The sequence below is a fragment of the Rhamphochromis sp. 'chilingali' genome, assembly GCF_963969265.1.
Source record: "Rhamphochromis sp. 'chilingali' genome assembly, chromosome: 20".
In the NCBI taxonomy this organism is placed as follows: Eukaryota; Metazoa; Chordata; class Actinopteri; order Cichliformes; family Cichlidae; genus Rhamphochromis; species Rhamphochromis sp. 'chilingali'.
The window spans coordinates 16,523,903-16,544,111 of NC_137947.1; the positions used below are offsets into that span (position 1 = coordinate 16,523,903).

General features: G+C 41.9%; 1 protein-coding gene across 5 annotated transcripts in view; it reads left to right on the top strand.

Annotated features, from left to right (window-relative positions):
• Positions 1 to 20,209, top strand: part of marchf8 (membrane-associated ring finger (C3HC4) 8) — a 93,522-nt gene that overhangs the window by 22,335 nt on the left and 50,978 nt on the right. For all 5 annotated transcript variants that reach the window (XM_080869400.1, XM_080869404.1, XM_080869401.1 and 2 more), the window contains exon 2: positions 7,605 to 7,805. In XM_080869400.1, coding sequence (XP_080725526.1) covers positions 7,710 to 7,805 — 96 coding nt within the window. In that variant the 5' untranslated portion in view covers positions 7,605 to 7,709. The remainder of the gene's footprint in view (positions 1 to 7,604; positions 7,806 to 20,209) is intronic.

Genomic DNA, 20,209 nt, shown 5'->3' on the forward strand with positions numbered 1-20,209 from the left:
CCCCAGAGGGAGAAATTGCATTTCCAAGCGTCATACTGTACCTGCCAAATGAACACTGAATACATTTCTATGAGACAAAAAAATAATAATTCTGAGAGCTGTATGGAGCATCTTAATGAGACACACCATGCAGTTGGGAGCTTACTGTGGCTACTACAGTCACATTTGAGCATTTTATCACTCATTAAAATGCAGAACAGTCTCTTCATTAGGATGCAACATATGGCTGAAATTCTTCCACGTCCAACATCTTTCAGACTCTGTATCTATCTGATATGCTCTGTTGGTATCTGCCCTAACCCACTAATCCTTTGGGAAGACACCTCTTTAAATATAGACTATAGCTATACTACAGTGATGTTTGGATTGATTGATACACAGCTGAGTTTTTCTGCCTGGTTGCACATCAGAACTGAAGAACGCGCTCTCGACCATATCTCGGGTCTGATCTGACAGCAGGGACACAGAGGAGCCCCTTGGCAAACGGAGTAACAGCAGAGCTCATCTGAGCAGAACGGAGAGCAGGGCTGTGATTTACCTGGCTCAGAGATGGTGAGAAGGGCTGAGTTGTTTTTCAAATCAATAGACTTCATTGGGTAATAGGAGCTAATATTTTGATGGCTTTGTCTCTGGGTGGATCCTCTGTGGCCAGGAGTCTTATCTACCGGGGGGGCAGTTTTGCCATCTCGGAAATATCAAGATGTGTTGTGACACATGCAAAAACAGAATATCCTGAATTTTACTCTTTTTAAATTCCCTCTGAAATTTAAGAGTGAACTTTGTTTGAAGTTTGTTTTGTTTTCCTTCATAATCTGAAAGAATATTAAGAGTAGAAGTGATTACATGGAAAATAAAGTTCCTCCAAAACAGACACGCTAAAGATTGCTTGCCCGTAACACCACAGTGACTTCCTGTTCAAATAATTGGTACAGAAAATTATGAGAAAATGACCTGCTCCTTTGATATGTGACAGCAGCTTAAAGTAAGTCTCAGTAAAATATGATTATTGTTTTGTAAAATATGGTCACAATCAGGCATTGTTAGATACACTACAAAGTAGGACGTGATGATTCACTAGTCGTCACAGTGCCTCTTACTCATCAGGTTCAGTTTTAATGCACTGAGCTTTCACAGAGGATTTGAGGTCTTCTGTTATTAAACCACCCTACTTGGACTTTTACACTCTGTGTGTGGCACTATGCCTCAATTCTTTCATCACAGGCTAGATTTTGAAAATTTGAATACAGGCCTCAAAGAAGAGATGTTTTTTCTAGTTTTTCTGCATTTTTGCCAGTGAAAGAAAATTAATTAATTAAAGGAACTCAATAGATCAGCATCAGCCACTGACGTCTGAACAATTTTATTTGTCATGGATGCAGTATTTTTTATTTTATTGTTTTGTACCATGGCACACAGCATATGTCCATACAGTAGTCAGATTTGTCCCATAGTTTTGTAAGCATGTCTGGATTCAGTGCAGGCACTGCTACTGTTATTTTACCTACCAGCAGCCATGTGAAACTCACGAATCCCCTCTGTCTGGTTACAGGCTGTGGGATTAAAGCCTTCTAAAATCAAATTTAAATGCACTCTGTTTTTCCTACATATTGGTTTTATGAATGGCTGGTGTTTGCTTGAAAACTGCCCTCACACAGAAATGTGTTTTGAAATTTTTTTTACTGACATTATGTAACCATTTAGAAGTGCATTATAAGAAACTATTGTCCCCCTTAGAGATTAAGCTGACCCTTGAGGCTGCTGCCATAGCAACAGGTTAACTTTGAATTGAAACCATAGGAGGTCTGAGATTGGTTGGAAAGTTGCTAGCATTTTAATGGTGTTACAGTGAACTCTTTGACTAGTAGCCAGCCTGGAGGGGACACACACACACACACACACACACACACACACACACACACACACACACACACACACACAACAGGAAATGGCATGATGTGACATCACATCCAAGGGACTTTATGACAGCTTGATTGACAGAATCAGTTTAGCTTTATTAATCCTAAAATATTCACACTTAGAGCTCTGAACTGAATGTTTAGACATTGTTATATCGCAAACGTGTTTTCCCAGCTGTCTTTCCAACACATCTCTCGCCCCATTAGTGCAACCTCTCTGTCCAACAAAGACCTTAGGTTTGAAACACAATGCCAATTAAAAGCAAAGAGTGCTGTTGGGCTTACTGCAGTTGTTATTTTTGGGATGTATAGTAATGAGCTCGCTGGTGCAGCAGCACTATGTGTTGTGGAGACAGCGGCGAACATTGGTGTTGGGTCATCGGACTGCGCCTCGGAAACATTTGAGCGAGTGACACGGACCATCCTGATTTATCTCATTCCTCCTTCTTGTTTACTTCACATCATAGTTCACAAAATGGCTTTTTTTAAATTATGGCAAACCTTCGTGGATGAGCTACAGCGTGAGCTTTAATGATTCTTCCCTGTGATAATTCTCTATGGGCTTTACTCGGTCCCTGACCCACACTAATTTACTGCAACTCATTAGCCTCATGCACACAGGTGCAATATGACTCTAAGGGCTTTGTGCCCATCAAAGTGACCTTTGATTCTTCGCTCACACTAGGGAATAAATTATTTACTGTTTTTGCATCCGAGTCCATTGTCTTTAATGTAATCAAGATTGATGGTGAGGGAAGGGAAAGGACTCAAGAGCTGAAGTTTGGTTAATAAAACCTTTAACATTTAACAACTGCGGTAGCGTAGCAGCTCTGTAAAAAAATGCCATCAGTTGAAGAAATTACGTCCACGTAGACTTGGCGGCCGAAAAACCACCCTGACATCTAAATATGGTTAAGGACACACGGCTTTCTGCAATAGCTTGGTAAATGGTGCACTGAATTGTCGAATATAAATGCGCTTTGTTTTGTTTTCTTCTTCTTCTGGGAGACTCGGCTGCGCTTTTGTGTTTCACAACAAAACAGACTCTTTTATTTTCAGTGGTATGTGAATCAGCAGTTCGCGACAAAGATGAACATCTTTGTATGGCACCGTTTCTTCTCTGCACCACACTCCCCTCCCCTCCCCTGTTGTGGTATTGAGTTGACCTTGCTACTGTATAAACGCACCACAATGAGCAACCTCTGCAGGGTTGTGTAGAGATGGATGTTACATAAAAGGAAAAACTGGGACAAACTTACAGAAGAGCTTCAGCGTTCCTTGGCATAGTTTCTCAAAGTTTTTGAAACTCTGCTGTTGTGTATTGATGATGGTGAGAGTGGGCGGGCTGCTGTCTAAAGCAAACCCAGACTAGCCCTTTAGGGTTCTGCTCAACCAATTGGTAGAGCACATTTTCAGGCCCTATATCTAACTGAGGCTTTCACTGAACTAGACCTACCTTATTGAGTCTTTTCTACCAATTGGTTTACATCCGTAATGCCCAAAAAAATCCACCAGAAGGCACTGTGAATGTAAACTATTAGCTCTTCTTATCCCTCTCCCAAACAGGAAGTTTCATGTTTAACAAGTACTATATGGATGCTAAACAATTATATGGCTAAAAATCACATGGTCCTGTGGCATGATACCATCCACCTTCAACCACAGTGTGTTTGAGGTCATGGTTTCATATGAAGCCAACAGGGCTGGCACTCTCCACCAGATGAGTGGGGTTTTAAATTGTTCGGCCAAGTTCATCTGGCATCATCCACGACTTGCTGCTGTATCAAGGGGGATCTACATTCTTCAATGCTCCCCTCAGTGAAAAGGAACAGAAGCTACCGCTAAGGGGCCAAAGTTGTAAAAAAGAGTATGCAAACCCATAAAAGAACCTCAGCTCTTCACAAGTTTCAGCTTGGGCCAGAACTTGCACACCTCCTTGGGTGTCAGGGGCATTGGTACTGTATGACCAAACTGCACTGGTGGAGCTTCCCTGATGGCAGACAAAGACCTGATGAAGAAGGGCCATGGAGCCTTTGATTACAGGTCTGATGAAGCTCTGATTGCAATAAAATCGTTTGACACCAAATGTGTCAACCTAAACAATGCCTGTGGGTTCATGCCTCTTTCATCGGTCAAACGGTGGAGCAAAGAGTCCAATGCAAAGATCACCATTCCATGCCAATCACTCATCCTGTATTTAATTAGCATATGGGAGGAATTAAGCTTTCTGATATTATATTACACCTGTATAAGACAAGTTATAAGTTACAAGTTAAGGAGATGGCATATTCCACTGTTCGGATACATCCTTGACTTGAATACCTGGTCTACAAGAGGGACTGTGCCCTACTGGACCAGAAACCGATGGCTCTCAAAAGGATTCCACCTGGTTGTGTCTGAACCAAGTTAACAAGCCAGCATCTAGAGTTGGACAACCATGATTCAGCTCTCCAAGACCACAGAATAAATGCTACACCCTAAGACCCCCACGACCAAAACCACAAGCAGATGTGCTTGATTTCCACTGTTTTTATTTTATTTTATTTTTTTAAACGAAAAATGATTTTGCACAGTAGCATTCAATCAGACGTGGCCTGAATATGAATATTTTTCTCATTTGCAGATTAAAAAAATATGTATTTTGTTGTTTGATATAATAGTTTCCTTTGATGGAATGAAAACCAGCAATGATCACTGGTATGCTACTAGAAATAAACTGTATCCAATGCCCTGAATAGTTTTTGTCATTAATTTGATTATAATTTGGCCCTTTATTTGATTTTTTTTCGACTGTATTATCTACTGTACTTGTATTTGCATTTCATACTTTTACCATGAAGTGACAGCTCAACCATTTGGTAGAGATCAATATTTTAAAAACTACAGGGTCTATTGAAAAACAAAATTGATTGTGGTTATTACTCACCCAAGTCAATAAGAAATGCAAACAAAAAATGTTTCCATTGCTTTTTTCTTGGTGTGGACCTCAAAGAGTTAGCTAAGTATTCAGCTGGGTTCAGGTCCTAATAATCATGAGAGTGTAATCGCCTAATCGCTCAGGGCCTCTTTGTGCCATTGGTGAAATATCTGCATTTGTTGTTACTTCACTGATTTCAAAAACAGACGGGCCAAAATGTATATTTAACCCAACAGAAATGTTAAAAATAAACAGTTTATTATGCACCATTATGAAGCTGTAAACAAATTTAAGGCTGTATTATTTAAGCGTTTAGTAATGTGCATAATTTGCAAACAGTTGCACTGATCATTAGGAACAGCCTTGGATGTTTTAAACGAAAGGAGGTTTCCACTGATACAGTTATTGTTTTCAGTGCCTCTGCTTATAAAAATCAATGTATTTATGTATTTTTTCTAGAGCATCTGCAAGGATAAACAATTACACAAGTGATTACGTGTGGAGAAAGAAGGAGTATCTCATAATACTGTCGCAGCACGTTTCCCACAGTAATGACGGCATCAGTGATTCTGAGATTCTAAATATGGTGCAAGATGATCATCTTCGATATAAACCGCCTACATAAGAGGGGAGAAGAAGCAATGAATATGCATGTATTCTCTGCATGTTGAATTAGTGTGCATTGCTATTTTCTGGTAATTTGGTGTATTAACCATTACTGCCTGCATGTTTAAATCAAAATGCTGTGTTATAGCAAGAGGAAAGCAGACATGATGCACACTTTATTGCCATATCAGTGCTGTGTGATATTCATCTATGATGTTATAACAGTCTAAAGGCAAAGAGTGGCTACACTCTGGACCGATTGTGCATTAGGGTGTTCATCCTGGTTTGTGATACTTCTGCACTCTCTACTGCATCCCTGATTCTCCCACTGGGTCTGAGACAAGCCTGCAGTTTGTTTGTTCGTTCACTTAAGAGTAGGTTTTTGTTTTTTTTGTTTGTTTTTGGGTGCCGAGGTGCTTTCTGCTGCCTCTTTATTACACCGCCCTCCCCCACACTGTGTACTGACATCAAGCTGAGACTGCCAGCTGTTGCACAAGAAGCTGATGCGTCTGCTGATGGTGCGTAATCACCTCTCCATCTTGTTGAGTTACTTATCAGATACAGTGCGGTGATGAGCTGAAGTGACAGCTCTGGCTGCGATGGTCTGATCGTCTCCTCAGTGAGACTGTGTGGCATTCTCAGTCCGAAGCCCTGAATGACCTCCCCGCTTTTCCCCCTCCTGCACTGGTTTCTGATTACTGCCATTTTACTGACCTCCCATCTGTCCCGCTTGCTTTTTGGTGTCTTAATCCAGTCATTTTCATACTGTGGAGCTTGAGGGTTTGTTTGGCAGGCTGGGCTGCGTGCAAACACACACACAGTCACATATACAGCCTAGTGGTGAGAAGGAGCTACAGCTTAATTGCTGTCAGTGGGAGTACAGATGGCTGCATTAACTGAAGTTAATACGACCCGTGTGTAAAACCTCTTGTGTAACTCCACAGGACAGTCCCACGCTGCTGCCGCTGCTGCTTTCATGACTCTGACTCAATCAGATTGAAAGAGAAACCGACTCGCCACCAGTCACTGCTGCAGAAAGTCTGAATCCAGGTTTCTGGAAAAACAAAAGTGAATTCATGCACGCCCCCGCAGTGATATGGTTTACACTTTGGAAATCACCCCTGTGGTAATATATCTCACTCGGCGCTCGTGCTGTTCAGAGACGGCTCTCTTTTGGAAAGTCGTAGCTGACTGTGCTTTTGGGATTTGAGGAAAGTCTGAAGGTCCTTTAACACTGTACTCCGGGTCAGAAGGGCAGAGGTGATTATGGGGAATGCTTTCGTTTTGTTCTGATTTAAAATCGTAAACTAGTAAAATAAGTTTGATAATAAAACACCAAATACAGCAACATAGATGTCTTTAAAATACACAGATGCCTCATAATAATCACTAAGAATACACTTATGCATACTCAGTTTTGCACATAAATGCAGCATAAATCTACAAAACAAAACCCAAGTCTAAATTTTATGATCAACACATCATCAGCACTTAGTATTTTAGGTTTTCTCAGGTCTCAGCTAACAATAGGGTCTCCACACGGGCCTTTTATCTGCTTGCAACTCAGCAGTGCTCAAATGTGATTGGTGCCTACAACCAAGATTCTTACAGTTGACTAAACTAAACTGAAACATGCAAAAGTCAAAGTAAAATGGGAAAAAAGCTAATTAGAAAATACAAAACTATCATAAACGACTACTTTAACTAAACTAAACCAACAGAGAGCCTCCCGTGTCAAATATCTGCCAGCAAATGCTGCACATTCATATGCAGATATCTGTTGTATAGACATCCTTTTTTTCCTTCCTTCTTCCCTTACATCATATGTAACTGAAGCCACATTACCATAAATAAAAAGAGCTAGGTATATTTACACATGAATAGCCAGACTCTAGAGGTTGGCTCTCTAATGCGAAGACTCACACTCGTCAGCATTTGAATTTAATCAACTTAGACTTAAAAAAAAACTTGAAGAATCCCTAAAGAAGTCAATCGAGTAATGAGCAAACCAGGTGAAAACACACTTGAGTGTTTAAAATGCAGCTGTACCACTTCAGGGCTGTCATTTCTTGCTTCTTACTCCACATTTGCATTTCATCTCTCCAGCTGCTCCGACAGAAAACAATGCTCATGTTTAATTTTGATGTAATGTGTGTCCTCCGCAGGGGCGGTGCTGGCAAGGTCTCGTAGTTCAAACCAACATGCCCTTTGCTCTGGCAGCGGGACAGGAAGTGTGTGTGTGAGCGTCCCCCCCGGTTGGCTCTGCTGGGATGAACATGCCACTGCACCAAATGTCTGTCATCCCCCGTGATGTCACCTCGTCGCGGGTGTCAGGCAGCGGGAAAGCTAAAGACAAGGACAAGCAGGTATGTGAAGAGTTTATGGGATAAACCGGGTCATAAATATGAGGGGCAGGGACACAGCTGACAGATATGGGACGGTTGTTATCTGTAGTTTTTGTTCCCTGGACGAATGCAGAAAGATCTAATTCAACACACCTTTGATATTTGCTGCCCAAAATCTGGACAAGTCCCTAACAAGGCCTGTAAGTGGGTGGGGGGGGGAATGACTTGTTTCACCAGAAAGCCAAACTTTCCTTTTTTATGATCAGGAGACAAAACTCTAAAGTGGCTGTTAGGAGTTATGAGTCAGTCTGGAGTGATAGAGGAAGTAACGGTGCTGTTTGTTTTCAGTTTCCCGTTGACAGTCACATCTCCCCCCCTTGTTACAAACCCAAGCCTAGCCCTTAAATTTTTATGACTCAAACCATTTTCTCAAAACTTTGTTAAATATCACCAAACCTCAGCATCGGCACTGTCGTCATAAACGTCTTAATGTGCAGTGCTGTTTCGTAGGTTCATTACTCCTCAGCCTCTGAGAGCCACACATCTCTTCAAAAAGTCTGCTTTTTATTTTTTTACACTGTGGGGGAAAAAAATAGTTCCCTCACATTTTCCCAGAGCGAACAAAGCCTCGGTTATATTGTTGCAGCTTTTGTTTTGTAGTCGTTCCCAAAGCCTGAGTCGAGTGTTTCTGTTTAATGCCACTTTAAGTTATACTGTATTTACTGTCACTCAAACACCCACAGGAAGAAAATTCTCCAGATGGCTTAAAACGTAATTATTCTAACCTCTTTTCCTTTTTTCCCCCATTTTTACTGCGTCATTGCTTCAAACTGGGCTCGACAGGGTGGAAATGTTGTAAAACAACTTAGTGAAATGCCTCGGAGGAAGATTGGTAGAAATGTCAGCTTGAGCCCAGACAAAAGCAAAACGGTTTTAATTCTGTGTGACGAGAGCGGAAGATAAAATGTGCGAAGGTGGGAAGTAGAGAACGTTATCCCAGGTGTCCTGTCAGAGAAACAATCAGAAAGTTAATTTTTTTTTTAATGGCGGGGCGGCAATCTAAGCACAGAAACGTAAATTCTTCATTACATTTCCCTCACAAACAAATTATTTCTGCTGCCTGTGGGTTGAACTGAGATTTGTCATCTGATGTCAAAGCGCGGGCTGCTTTTTTCCATTTGTGCCTGAAACCACCTTTAGGCCATCCGGTTTTGCAGTTTAAGGTGCTGCAGCACATGCAGGATTTATTCTTTATTCTTTGTGTTTGCGAATTGTTCGCCGTTTGGTTTTTTTGCAAAATAATTGAGTCGAATCACCAACTCTGAACACTTTTATCTTTTTATATTTTGCTGCTTTTAATCTGAATTTTTAATAGTCAAGGAGATTTTAACCACAGATTTCTAATCTGAAAACGCAAAGATTTGTGAAAATATGAGCTTCAGAGACGACGATTAGTGTCTGCCTGATTTTAAGGTTCTGACTAAATATTAGTCTTTGTGCTTTTTGAAGCATCGGGGTTCTTTTTAAATTAGGCTTTTCATCGTGTTTATCAGTAATAAAAAAGAAAACCAGCAGTACAGCTGTGGCCACATTCAGTCTTGCACGGACTTTATCTTTCTTCTGCTACTTTTTCTCCGCGTACTTCAGCATTTATCAAACAGCACACTGAAGTGCTCTCAGCACGAGAACAAAGCGAGGCGCTACGACGATATGTGGGTGACCCTCTCTTTCTCCTCACCCTCTTTTAGAGCTTCACCAACTGCAGCAGCGCAGGTGTTCCCAACAGGTTTCCTGTATTTTTTTCCCTGCATGCACACACATATTACTGACTGATCCAGTGATGCGCCCGGTCTGTATTGGTTATGAAACTTAAGAGTCATTGCAGAAGTGAAAGTGAACTGAAATTAACTGAGACTATTTGACATCATCCTGTTGTTTAGGCAGGAAACGTGTTTTGGAGCTTGGAAACCTTTTTTGCAGAATCCATGTGAAACAGGATTGAAGGGTTTAAATCTGAGAGCAGTTGTAGGAAGGTTGCTTCAGTCTGTTGGGAATAAAAGTGAAACCTTAAGCTTTATGCTGTCTGGGTGGCGGTGTTTGGTTTCCCTACCGCAATGTTTGCTAACAGTGTAAAGGTCCAAGCTTTGTCTGCTTAGCCTCTCACTCTGTTTCTCTCTATCAGTCTCTGAGTGTCTGTGTCCTGCTGGCTGAGCTTCCTTGTCTTTCTTTCTTTTCTTTTTTTTTCCTTTTTTTACCTCCTTGAGGAATAACTGGATAAACAGTAATGATTCCAGTCCTCCCCATGGAGCCATCAGCAGAGAGGAAAAAGGAGAAAATGAGTGTAGGACAAGAGAAAAGGGGGGAAACAGCAAGCGTTTACTGTGAATGCTGATGAGCTTGAGGGTCCTGGAGGTGTGTGCGTGTGCCCGGACTTTAGTCACAGAGCGCAGACCCATCTGGCCCTCTCAGACAACACAACTGGTCTTTTAGTGCCTCGAGGAAAAAGAAAACGCACAACTTTCCTCTGCTTAGGATTCAGAGTTAGTCAGCTGCTCCTTCGGAGAGCAACACATCTAGTAACTGTTGCTGGCCCCTCTTCGGCCTCGTTCCTCCAGCTCCGCTCAAGCTCGTCTTCTTCGAAATTCTCTTTGGCGGTGTGCTCGCGGGCGCTTTGTCTACGCTCTCGAGTCCTTCACTTGAGAATTCATGTTTGGGAAGATAATTTGAGGTTTAAAAATATTTTAATAAGAGCATCAAACGACTTACGGAAGTTTTATTACTTGGAGGGGTGGGTGAAAGAAAGTTCTCAGCCTTTGCAAAAAAAACGGTCAGATTTGTTTGAGTCTGGGGTTTTTGATAAGCTCCGCAGCAAATGGATTATTCATGAGATGACAATAAAGTAAACCTCTGGAATATGTTGCCAGGTAAGGATGGAGAAAAGCAAACCGACTCGGCTATTTGTGATGTGGGGAATGTATACTTAGCTATCTGTGTTTGCTTGCTAATTATCGTGGCTCCATCTGCAGGGTGACTTGCTGCCTGTTTATATTGTATAGAAAATCACAACATCATGCCGCATGAACAGAGAAGGAAAGCCTCAGGAGGTGCAGCTGTGTCTCTAATTGTCATACTTGATAATAATGCAGACATATGGGATCTCAATAACACTAGTATTATATTCAGTGGCTTCTGTGACTGTGCATACACCGAACACTGTGATACCCGATACCTGCCCTTTTTGATGCCGCATTTATTTTTTATGAAAGCACAGAGAGCGCTGGAGGCTTTTTCCTTCAATAAGTGTGTGCCGGAGTCAAGGACAGAGGGGACTGTTTCTCCTCTGATGTTTGGCGGTTTGATAACAGCTGCCGCCGTGGCGCTCCTGGGCACTGATGGAGCCTTGTCGGGCTTTGTAGACCAAGATCAAACACTGACCACCGCGGCAAAAACTTAACACTCAGACGTCAAACATCTGCACCTGGTTTGGGAACAGCACCAAGCAGGACAGACGAGATCTGCAAAGGGTGGTGCGCTCGGCAGAACGCATCATTCAATCAGAGCTCCCTGACCTGCTGTCCATCTACACCAAGCGGTGCAAGTCCAAAGCTAGGAAGATTATGATGGACCTCTCCCATCCCAACAATGGACTCTTCTCACTGTTGAGGTCTGGGAAGCGCTTCCGCTCCCTTAAGGCCAAAACAGAGAGAATGAGGAGGAGCTTCTTCCCCCAGGCTATTCGGGCCCTGAACCAGGTGTAGGACTGGACTCTCCCAAACACGTCGCTATAAGACTGGATTCTCACACACGTCACCACACGCACCACCACACATTTCCTATAATCCTATAATTCCTATAATTTATAATCCTTATCTTTATAATCTCTTCTGCTATTTGCACATTCTTTACTGTAAATTCCTAAGTTAATTTGTAAATTTTTGTAGTAAATTGTAAATATTGTAAAACTTTTCTTCTGTCATTTAATGGTCGGGCATTGTACAGCTACAAGCATTTCACCCCCATGTCATACTGTGTATGGTTGTGTGTGTGTGACAAATAGAATTTGAATTTGAACAAAGCCTCCGGGATAGACTGGGACCATTTAATGTGTCTGTCTTTGCTGTCATAATGAAGCAGTTGTTGTTGTTGTTGCTGTAGCAGAAATTGGTTTTGTTCCTCAGGTTTAATGCCGTTTGTCCGCTGGTTCATACATTATTTTGGATGTGTTCCACAGTATTTTAAATAAAGAAAAAAGATCACTAGCATGACAAAAATGAAGCACATCCCTACATTTATCACACTTTCATGTGCAGATTTGATGCCACAGAGAATGATAGGAGCAACTTGTCTTATTTAAATATCTAAAACTGAGTTTCTGTATATCTCTTTGCTAATGAAGTGTGTGTGTGTGTGTGGGGGGGGGGGGGGGGGCTGCTATCGTGGCACGATCTAAAGGCTTCTTTAAAGGCTTCAAGGGAAAAAAAGGTTGAGGGTGTGTTTCAGTCTGGCAGGGGATTTAAATCATTTCACTCTAAGGAAAATTATCTACAAGTGGTGTAGATTTCTGCCATCTGCCAGTTTGTTTGGGGCTTGCCTCTAGAGCAAAAATGTTAGTGTCAAGATGCTTATATCAACAGTCAGATAGATGCGGGTCAAATGTAATGCTTAAATTTTCAAAAAGAGCAGAGCAAATAGACAGACATCTGTCCATCTGCTGATGAACACATAATGGCTTTTTAATGCATGTATGCTGGTCTTGTGCAGAACCCGTATACGAGTCTGTGGCTACTCTTCTTGCACTATTGTTAGTCCATCAGTCAGCCACCGCGAAAAGCAAACCTACAAAGAGCTGAAGTGAAACAAAGTGTCCAATACAGACACTGTCTGCTTTTCATTATAACCCTACTTTTGGTTTGTGGTGCTTCCTCCATTTGCGGTGACCTACAGTATACGGGGGGGGGGGGGGGGGGGGGGGGGGTTGAGGGATGCACAGATTGTATACTTTTCTAAATAAGCTCTGCATAAGCACAAAACTATTCAAATGGACACAAATATTTGGGCGTAATGAATTCATTTTCACCAAATGTTTCCAATTACAAGTAAGATTTGACAAAATGAGTATTTACGATTACATTTTAGGGGATTTCTTAACATTGCAAATGATTTATTTCATTAAAATGTTTATTAGAATCCACTTATAACTTAATTATTGTCAAAGAACATCATTATGGAAAAGTTGGATGACTGGTGGTATTAGTAGCCCTAAAATAAAGAAGGTAAAAAAAGGGAGCCGATCACTGCGCGGATTTCAAAACTGACCTCACAGTTGGCTAAAAAGTTTATCACCTTGTCCTCTTCACCACACCTGCAGCATCTCTCTCACCCGTCATCCACTCTGCTCCACCTCAGTTGGCTGCCCTGCACCACCTCGTCAGTCAAATCCGGAGCACAGCAGCCGATTTGGCTGATTTCACTCTTTATTTGCTTGGATTATTTCACCACACTCTGGGCTCTCTGCTTAGTTCAGCTACAGTGCCCCCACTGCTCTTCACAGCCAGCAGCCCACATGTCCACTCACACACTCTGCCAACCATGAACCATTCAGCCCTGCAGTCATTTATTTATTTTTTTTAAATCTAACTACAGTCTTCTGTGTGTTTATGTATCAGTCACATCTACCTCCGGTAGATTCTACTGTTTAAATCCAATTCTAAAAAGTTGCGAGGAGACTTGAAACTAATAATATCCTCAAACATCTTGTAACTGAAAGACTGTTGCATTGAAGAGCGGTCAGAAATTTCAGCAAACCAATGAGGAAAATGCGTACAAGAAGTAATTTCTCCAAAAGTCATAAATTATCAAATTTCGTCTTGTGTTTTGCTCCAGTTTCCTTTTCCACAGAACAATTTAATTTTGTTTATTCCTGAACAGGACGGGATGTACTTACTGCTTCACGTAACTTTGTTAGTGGTTGAAGCATTTCAGCTGACATGGCAGACAGACTTGTTTATGCCCAGCACTACTATATCTGTTAGACATTTCCAAAGGAAAAAAAATACTGTTCAATGAAATTCTACAAATGCATTTTTTTAAAAAGTGAAAATGTGTTTTTCAACCCAGAGGCAGAGAAACATATTCCAAACATTTGGTAGATCCGACTGTCCAAATCAGTCCCCTCCAGATTGCCGTGCCCCGGGGCTTACAAATGGAAATACCATGATATTTGCCCGTAAAGCCTTTGGGCTGGGAAAACTTGGCGTGAAATGCTGCATTATCAGGAAAAGGAAATGTTTACATGTTGTGTGACTCGACTGTTAGGAGTAAAGCCGATGCGGTCACATCTAGTTGGACACAGCTTTGGTCAAGTAGGAGAGTGTGACTGCTTAAATGAGCATTTCAAGGGCAAAGGCACATTTTTAAAATTAATGTAATTTACCGTAATTGTGTTTTATCTTTGATGTATCTCTAACCAACCATGTGCACCTACACTCTGCATATGTAACACAAATACAAACGTGTGCACATCATTTCTCTGCTTGCCTATCTTACTTGCGCACATCATCCTGGTGTAGATGTTCTGAGGCCAAACTGGTGCCCTTGCCTGTGCATAAAGCAGGATCTGGGGAGAGAAGATAACACACAGGCAAATGGCATTCTCTCTATTCTGGCAGCAGTTTTCATAAAGGTATGAATGTTATGTGTCAGCAAACTAACCTACTTTACATATAACGCTGGAGGAATTCAAGAAACTCTGCATCCTACCTTTAGCCTCATACAAAATGTGACTGATGGAAACTGAAAGGTGTGAGTAAGACTAGGAAGTGTTACACCCATAAGGCTGTAATTAACTTTGTCATTTAGCACTTTTATATTAAAAAATAAAGACTTTTCAGGACAAACTTGGAGGATTTCCTATCCACGCTGTATTTGCAGTTTTCTGTAAAGCTCTTCTCTCTATATTTGATTCGGTCTTACTAGAAGCGCTTTTGAGGACGTGCGCTCCGGATGCAGGTACACGCGGCGGCAGCTGGTGTTGTTGTTCTCTCCAGTCTGTGCAGGTCTTGCAGGGGTCTCCCAAAGGCCCCCGGCTGCACGGAGCCACTTGAGGCCGAAGTGTTAAAAAACGTAATTAAATGTGGAAGAGTCGACATGACGGCAGCGCCTTTGAGGGCCTTGACTGCTGTGAGAAAGGACTTTGCTTCACCTTGTTAAAGATTTAATTTCATTAGCCCCTATGATGGCTCCATGGGTGATTTTGCTCTCTTTTGGTAGCCTCAACAGTCTGTGCTATATTAAGTTTTATATATGTGATTACAGCCGACCCGTAGCAGAAGAAAATAGACTTCAAGAGAAATGGCAGGAAATAATTACAGTCCCCCGAGCTGCTGTGTGTGCTAGTAGACATGGCATAATATGCACCACTAAAACAGAAGAGATTTTTCTTTGTCTCCGGTGTTAGGGTGAGCGTTTCAGAAGGGCAGCTATTAGAGGAAAAAGTGGTTAAGGGGACACAATCTCTTCTAATTATCCCATGCCTCATTGCCTTCCACCACCCGTAGTCTCTCACACACCCCATATAGGCACGGTTTCAAAGCTCGAAATTAACACTTTGCTACAAAAAAGGGGCAATCAGTCAGTAAATGTATGTATACATTAAGCTGCACTTACACTGGGAGTCCTCTTAGGAACAACATAATTTCATGATATCGTAATTTGCATATTCTGTGGGATGTTCTCTATCCTAAGTGGACAGATGTATAGCTATTAACCTAGTCACCTGTGGAAATTTGTTCAGCCCGTCACTCACCGCAGGGACAGAAAATCCACCTAGTCCGAAGGGGAGGGGAAAAAACTCTCAGCTGCAAATTAGACACTTTGCTGGAATAAATTTTAGGGAACCAATTAAATTTTTGCACCTTGATACAAAGGTGCTTCCCCCCCCCCCCCCTCAGATTTTTCAATATCTCTGTTGAAGAAATGACTGTGGTTTGCAGTGCAGAGCAGCACAACTGAAGAGCCAGCAGATAAGCAGAGACAGACAAAGATGAATAAAAAAACAAAACACAGATAAAATTATTTCCAGGAGGGAGTCATGAAATCACCACATGAAAGGCTCAATCCGCTGGTCCCCCTTCCCCCTTTGAGATGCTGCTGCCTCCTCGGCCTGTGCTCTGTTTCCCATCCGGGCCCTTCTGTTGCTCCTGTGTTCCCTGGAAAGCCTCTCCGTGGGGTTGTCTGAGGACGCCGTTAATTGTCTGTGACATGCTGACTTGACTCTCCTGACTCGAACAGCCCCCAAACACTCAGCCAACACCGCCAGCCACATCAATGGTGGAAGCTCTCTGAGCTCTCCCACAGTAAACAAATTCATCTTCTTTGGGAGACACTGCAGATGTTTCTATCGCTGCAGCGTGACGTCTGGCACGCAATCGCTTCCTGATGTATGCTATTCATGTGGGGCGTCGTACCCCAGGTGTGTAATGAAAGTCTCACAGGACTCTCAGTTCTGTCACAATGTGGTGGACACACAGGTGTATAATAAGTCTCTTGTGAGCAGAAAGAAAGATATAGTGGGCAGAAATACTTTCTTTTCTTGGTAAGATGGTAATCGGATTCCCAGTGGTCGGTCCGTCAGAGGGGAGGTTTATTTCATGAACTCCCGTAGGCACGAATGCACAATAGACTCGTACTACCAAGGCTTCATTTTCTTTCAGTACCCGAGTCCCTAAATGCCTTCATCTGTACTTCTCAACACTTCCCCTCTGCGTCCTGTCTCCTTCCATCTCTTTTTCAATCATCTTAAGGTTTTATCCATGACCACACTGTGAACTCTTTCCTGTTGTTGTCTAGGGAGCCACAGTTATGAACTATATTTAGCCATAGTGTACACATAATGCAGTTCACTTCCAGTGCAATATAATTTTATTTAATTTTTATTTGAATTAAAGCTCAGCTAAAGGGCATCACTGATCTATTTTTCCCCATCGAAAGCTCTTTATTTTTCTCATCCACACCGCTCCACGCTTGCGGTAGCAGCACTCCAGGGGAGCCTGACCCACAGGTTCACCACCTCCGTCAGCCACCTGCCAGTGTATTTGTTTTTTTTGTCTGTGTATGTCATGAAAAGCATCTGTTATTGGAGAAAGAACTGTTTTTTTTACCCCAACCATGAGGTCATTGCCTTTGTTTTTGAGTGAAATTGCTGACCATTGGGTGGATTAACATTAAATATGATACAGACATTTACGTGCACTTTAGTATGAATGGAGTAACTTGTCCTCTCATTGGGCATCGCCATCTGAATCTAGTGTATATGTAATAATCCCTCATAGCTGAGCTGAAGCAGACAGTCGTTTCCCCTGAGTGATTTATTTTGTCTCCATTTTGTTACACTTAAATTTAATATAATGTCATTTTATTAATAGGACTGATGCTCATAACCATTAAAGTGTCTCCAAAGTTGCAGAAACCAGAGTTACGCCCTTTAACATGTTTAATACTGGTACACTGTGCCTGCAGACTGACAGGACTTTGTTTGTCTCCACTTTACTGAGAGCCTTAAATGGCACATTCAATGGTCACTTTGATGACAAGTTTGAGGATGGAACAAAATAAGACCGCTTAAATATGGTTGTTTATACTTTAGACACGAGAGCCATCCAAAGACTGGAGACTCTAATTGGTATGTTTGGAGTCAGTTCGAGAGCCGGATTTAGACACCTTTTAATTTAATGATATCATCCACAGTTGACTGGGAGTCATTTCAGAAAATAAGCACATTGCAGCATGTCGGCAAACAGTGCATCTGAAATCTGTGCAGGCTGTAACTTAATAGAACAACAGCTACTTTTGTACTGCAACATGCAGGGTGGTGGTTCACAGCTGTTTTCATTAAAAGTGAATTGAAAAGGCGCGGAGGAAGAAAACAAAGACTATATTAAGTCTGTACCGATTACTGAAGCAAAATCACAGGTTTGTTTCCTTTTTCTGACATGCCCGACGGAGCTCGGAGAGTAACAAGTCTATTCAGGTTCTGTGCTTTTGCTCAGCGCGTTTATATGAAAGAAGTTTGTAGTTTATTTAATTTTTTTTAAGTTACATTGGAAGCAGATTTCTCCCCCTTTTAACGACTCACTGTGTATTAGTGAAACAATCACCTATAACTAAAATCATTGTGTTCTTATTGGCTTTGAATGAACCCTTTATATCTCCATAAGGATTCTGTCCCCATCATAGAAGCTGGCCCACTCCACCAGGTTTTTAAAATGCGAGGTTTTTTATAGTGGCGTGACAGAAAACTGCATATTCTTCAACAACATAAGAATGGGAGGGGTGCTGCTGGATGACTTCAGCTGGTGGTAGCAGCAGCCTCACGCAAGTTGCCACTAAATCCTGCACAGGCTCCTGCAAGTGGGCACAGTACAGTTGTGTAATGTGTAAATTTATTGATGTTCAGGGGTGTTGTGGTGGGTGGGTGAAGTCGGACTCACTATCCAGGACGCTAACGGCAGCAAGGAGCCTTGCAAGCCTGGTTTCTCTAGAATATTATCTAGCACAACATGTGACAGCAATCATTTGTATCTATAGTAGTTTGGACTGAAAGCTTAGCCATACTGAACATCAAGTAGCTTTAAGCTTTACCGTATGTTGGACCAGCTGTGAGGTAAGAAAGTCGTTTTAGAGGAAGCTGGTACAGTCTCTTTTTAGGCTGATGAAATATTTTTAAAACCCACAACAGCACAAACATATAGCGCATTTTAACATATTGAGTTTAGGGCTGGGCAACTAAGGTGCTCTCATTCTAGTTTCACATAACACGAGTAGGATAGAAAAACAACTCAATAGAATCTCAGTGAAGTTCAAGCTTTTTGAAAATCCTGTGAAGTCGAAAACTGACAAAGGACGCCATCTAGGATTTTAAAATTACCATACCGTACCATAGGTGTGTCTATTCGAGGGCTGAGGGGTAGTCGGTATTTTTTACATTTTATTTATGTTATGGGAGTCGTACCTACTTAAATAAGAATTAAGAAAATAATGCACCCTTAAGCTTGATGCAGAACTCATTTTCTTGTAAAACTAAAGCAAGCTTCACAATGAGGGTTGAAATGATTCTAAAACTGTTATACATAAGTTAAAACTTGAATCAATTATAGAAATTCTCTTTTCACTCCAAATGATCATCCTCAGGATGTATTATTGCCCACCTGTTTGTTACATTTTATAAATCTGTGAAGTCATTTATGTTACGTTGCCATATAATTTCCAAAGAAAACCATATCTTTGAGTCTCATGATGAACAGATGAGTGGAAGTTTGTCAGGCTTTTTCACCATGGGCATTTAAATCATCTGCTGAGTTTCCCTATTATGTTTTACTGCAGGGGGCTGTGCTATTATGCTACAAAAAAGCGAGGGAGAAAACATCCGCAAACACTTCCCTTAGGTGGAGTGGAAACCAGATGTTTGTTGCTTAGAAGTCTCAACAGCACATTTTCTTTCATTTTCAGCAGCCAAGCACAAAATATCTCAACATGTCACACGGCTTGTTTCGAGAGAGGAACTCTGTCTACAAGTGTTTTACTTGTAGACGATTTTATGTAAATTATGTATAGTTTGAGACGAATGTTATTCTTTGACCCTGTGAAGCGAATATGCTTGTGCGCCGCTAGACTACTTCAAGACAAGAGAGTAACCGATGAAGATAACGGGCAGTGCGAGACGTAATGACATGTAGCACGGGTCGTACGCTACTCTTGATCCCATGAAATTGTGTGCACAGTGCTCCTCTTCTCTCTCCTTAGCCTTTGGATGGTGCTGCTGCATGAATGCACTAGCACCCGGTGTCCAGATGAGGTTTTCAGTGAGTACTGCAGAGTGCAGAGGACTGCGGCCTCACATTAACATTCACCTCCATCTACCGAGAGGAGAAATTAGTAAAGGTAGAGTGCGCCGCGCAATCACGGTGAGAGGGGCCAGGTGAGAGTATAAAGAGATAAGGTGAAAAAGAGCACAATTTTGGTCTGTTGTAAACAGCGTGAAGGAAGCGAGAGCCTGTCGTTGCCGTAGAAACGGAGCAAAGACTGAATAAGAGTAGTATCAGCAGGAGTGAAGCAGCACGGGCAGAACGTGGAGAAATAGTTTGCCGTTTGCCACAGACATGCCTCAGCTCTGCTTCTGTCGGAGCTGTCAAAAGCCGTGTGTGCTAGGAGAGCGCCGTGCTTTCCCACTTACTTCAATGAGTATTCAGGCAGCGCACCCGATACATCCACCCTCTATACTAGTGTCCCCTGTTGCCCCATGAAGAGCAGCCAAAACCAGAAAGAATGTCTTTCCCGTGAAATCGAGGTGAAGCCTATTTGTAAGAGCAGGAGCTGTGGATAGTTGCTGTCAGTCCTCTGTCACTGTGATTGATGCGTTTATTTCAACT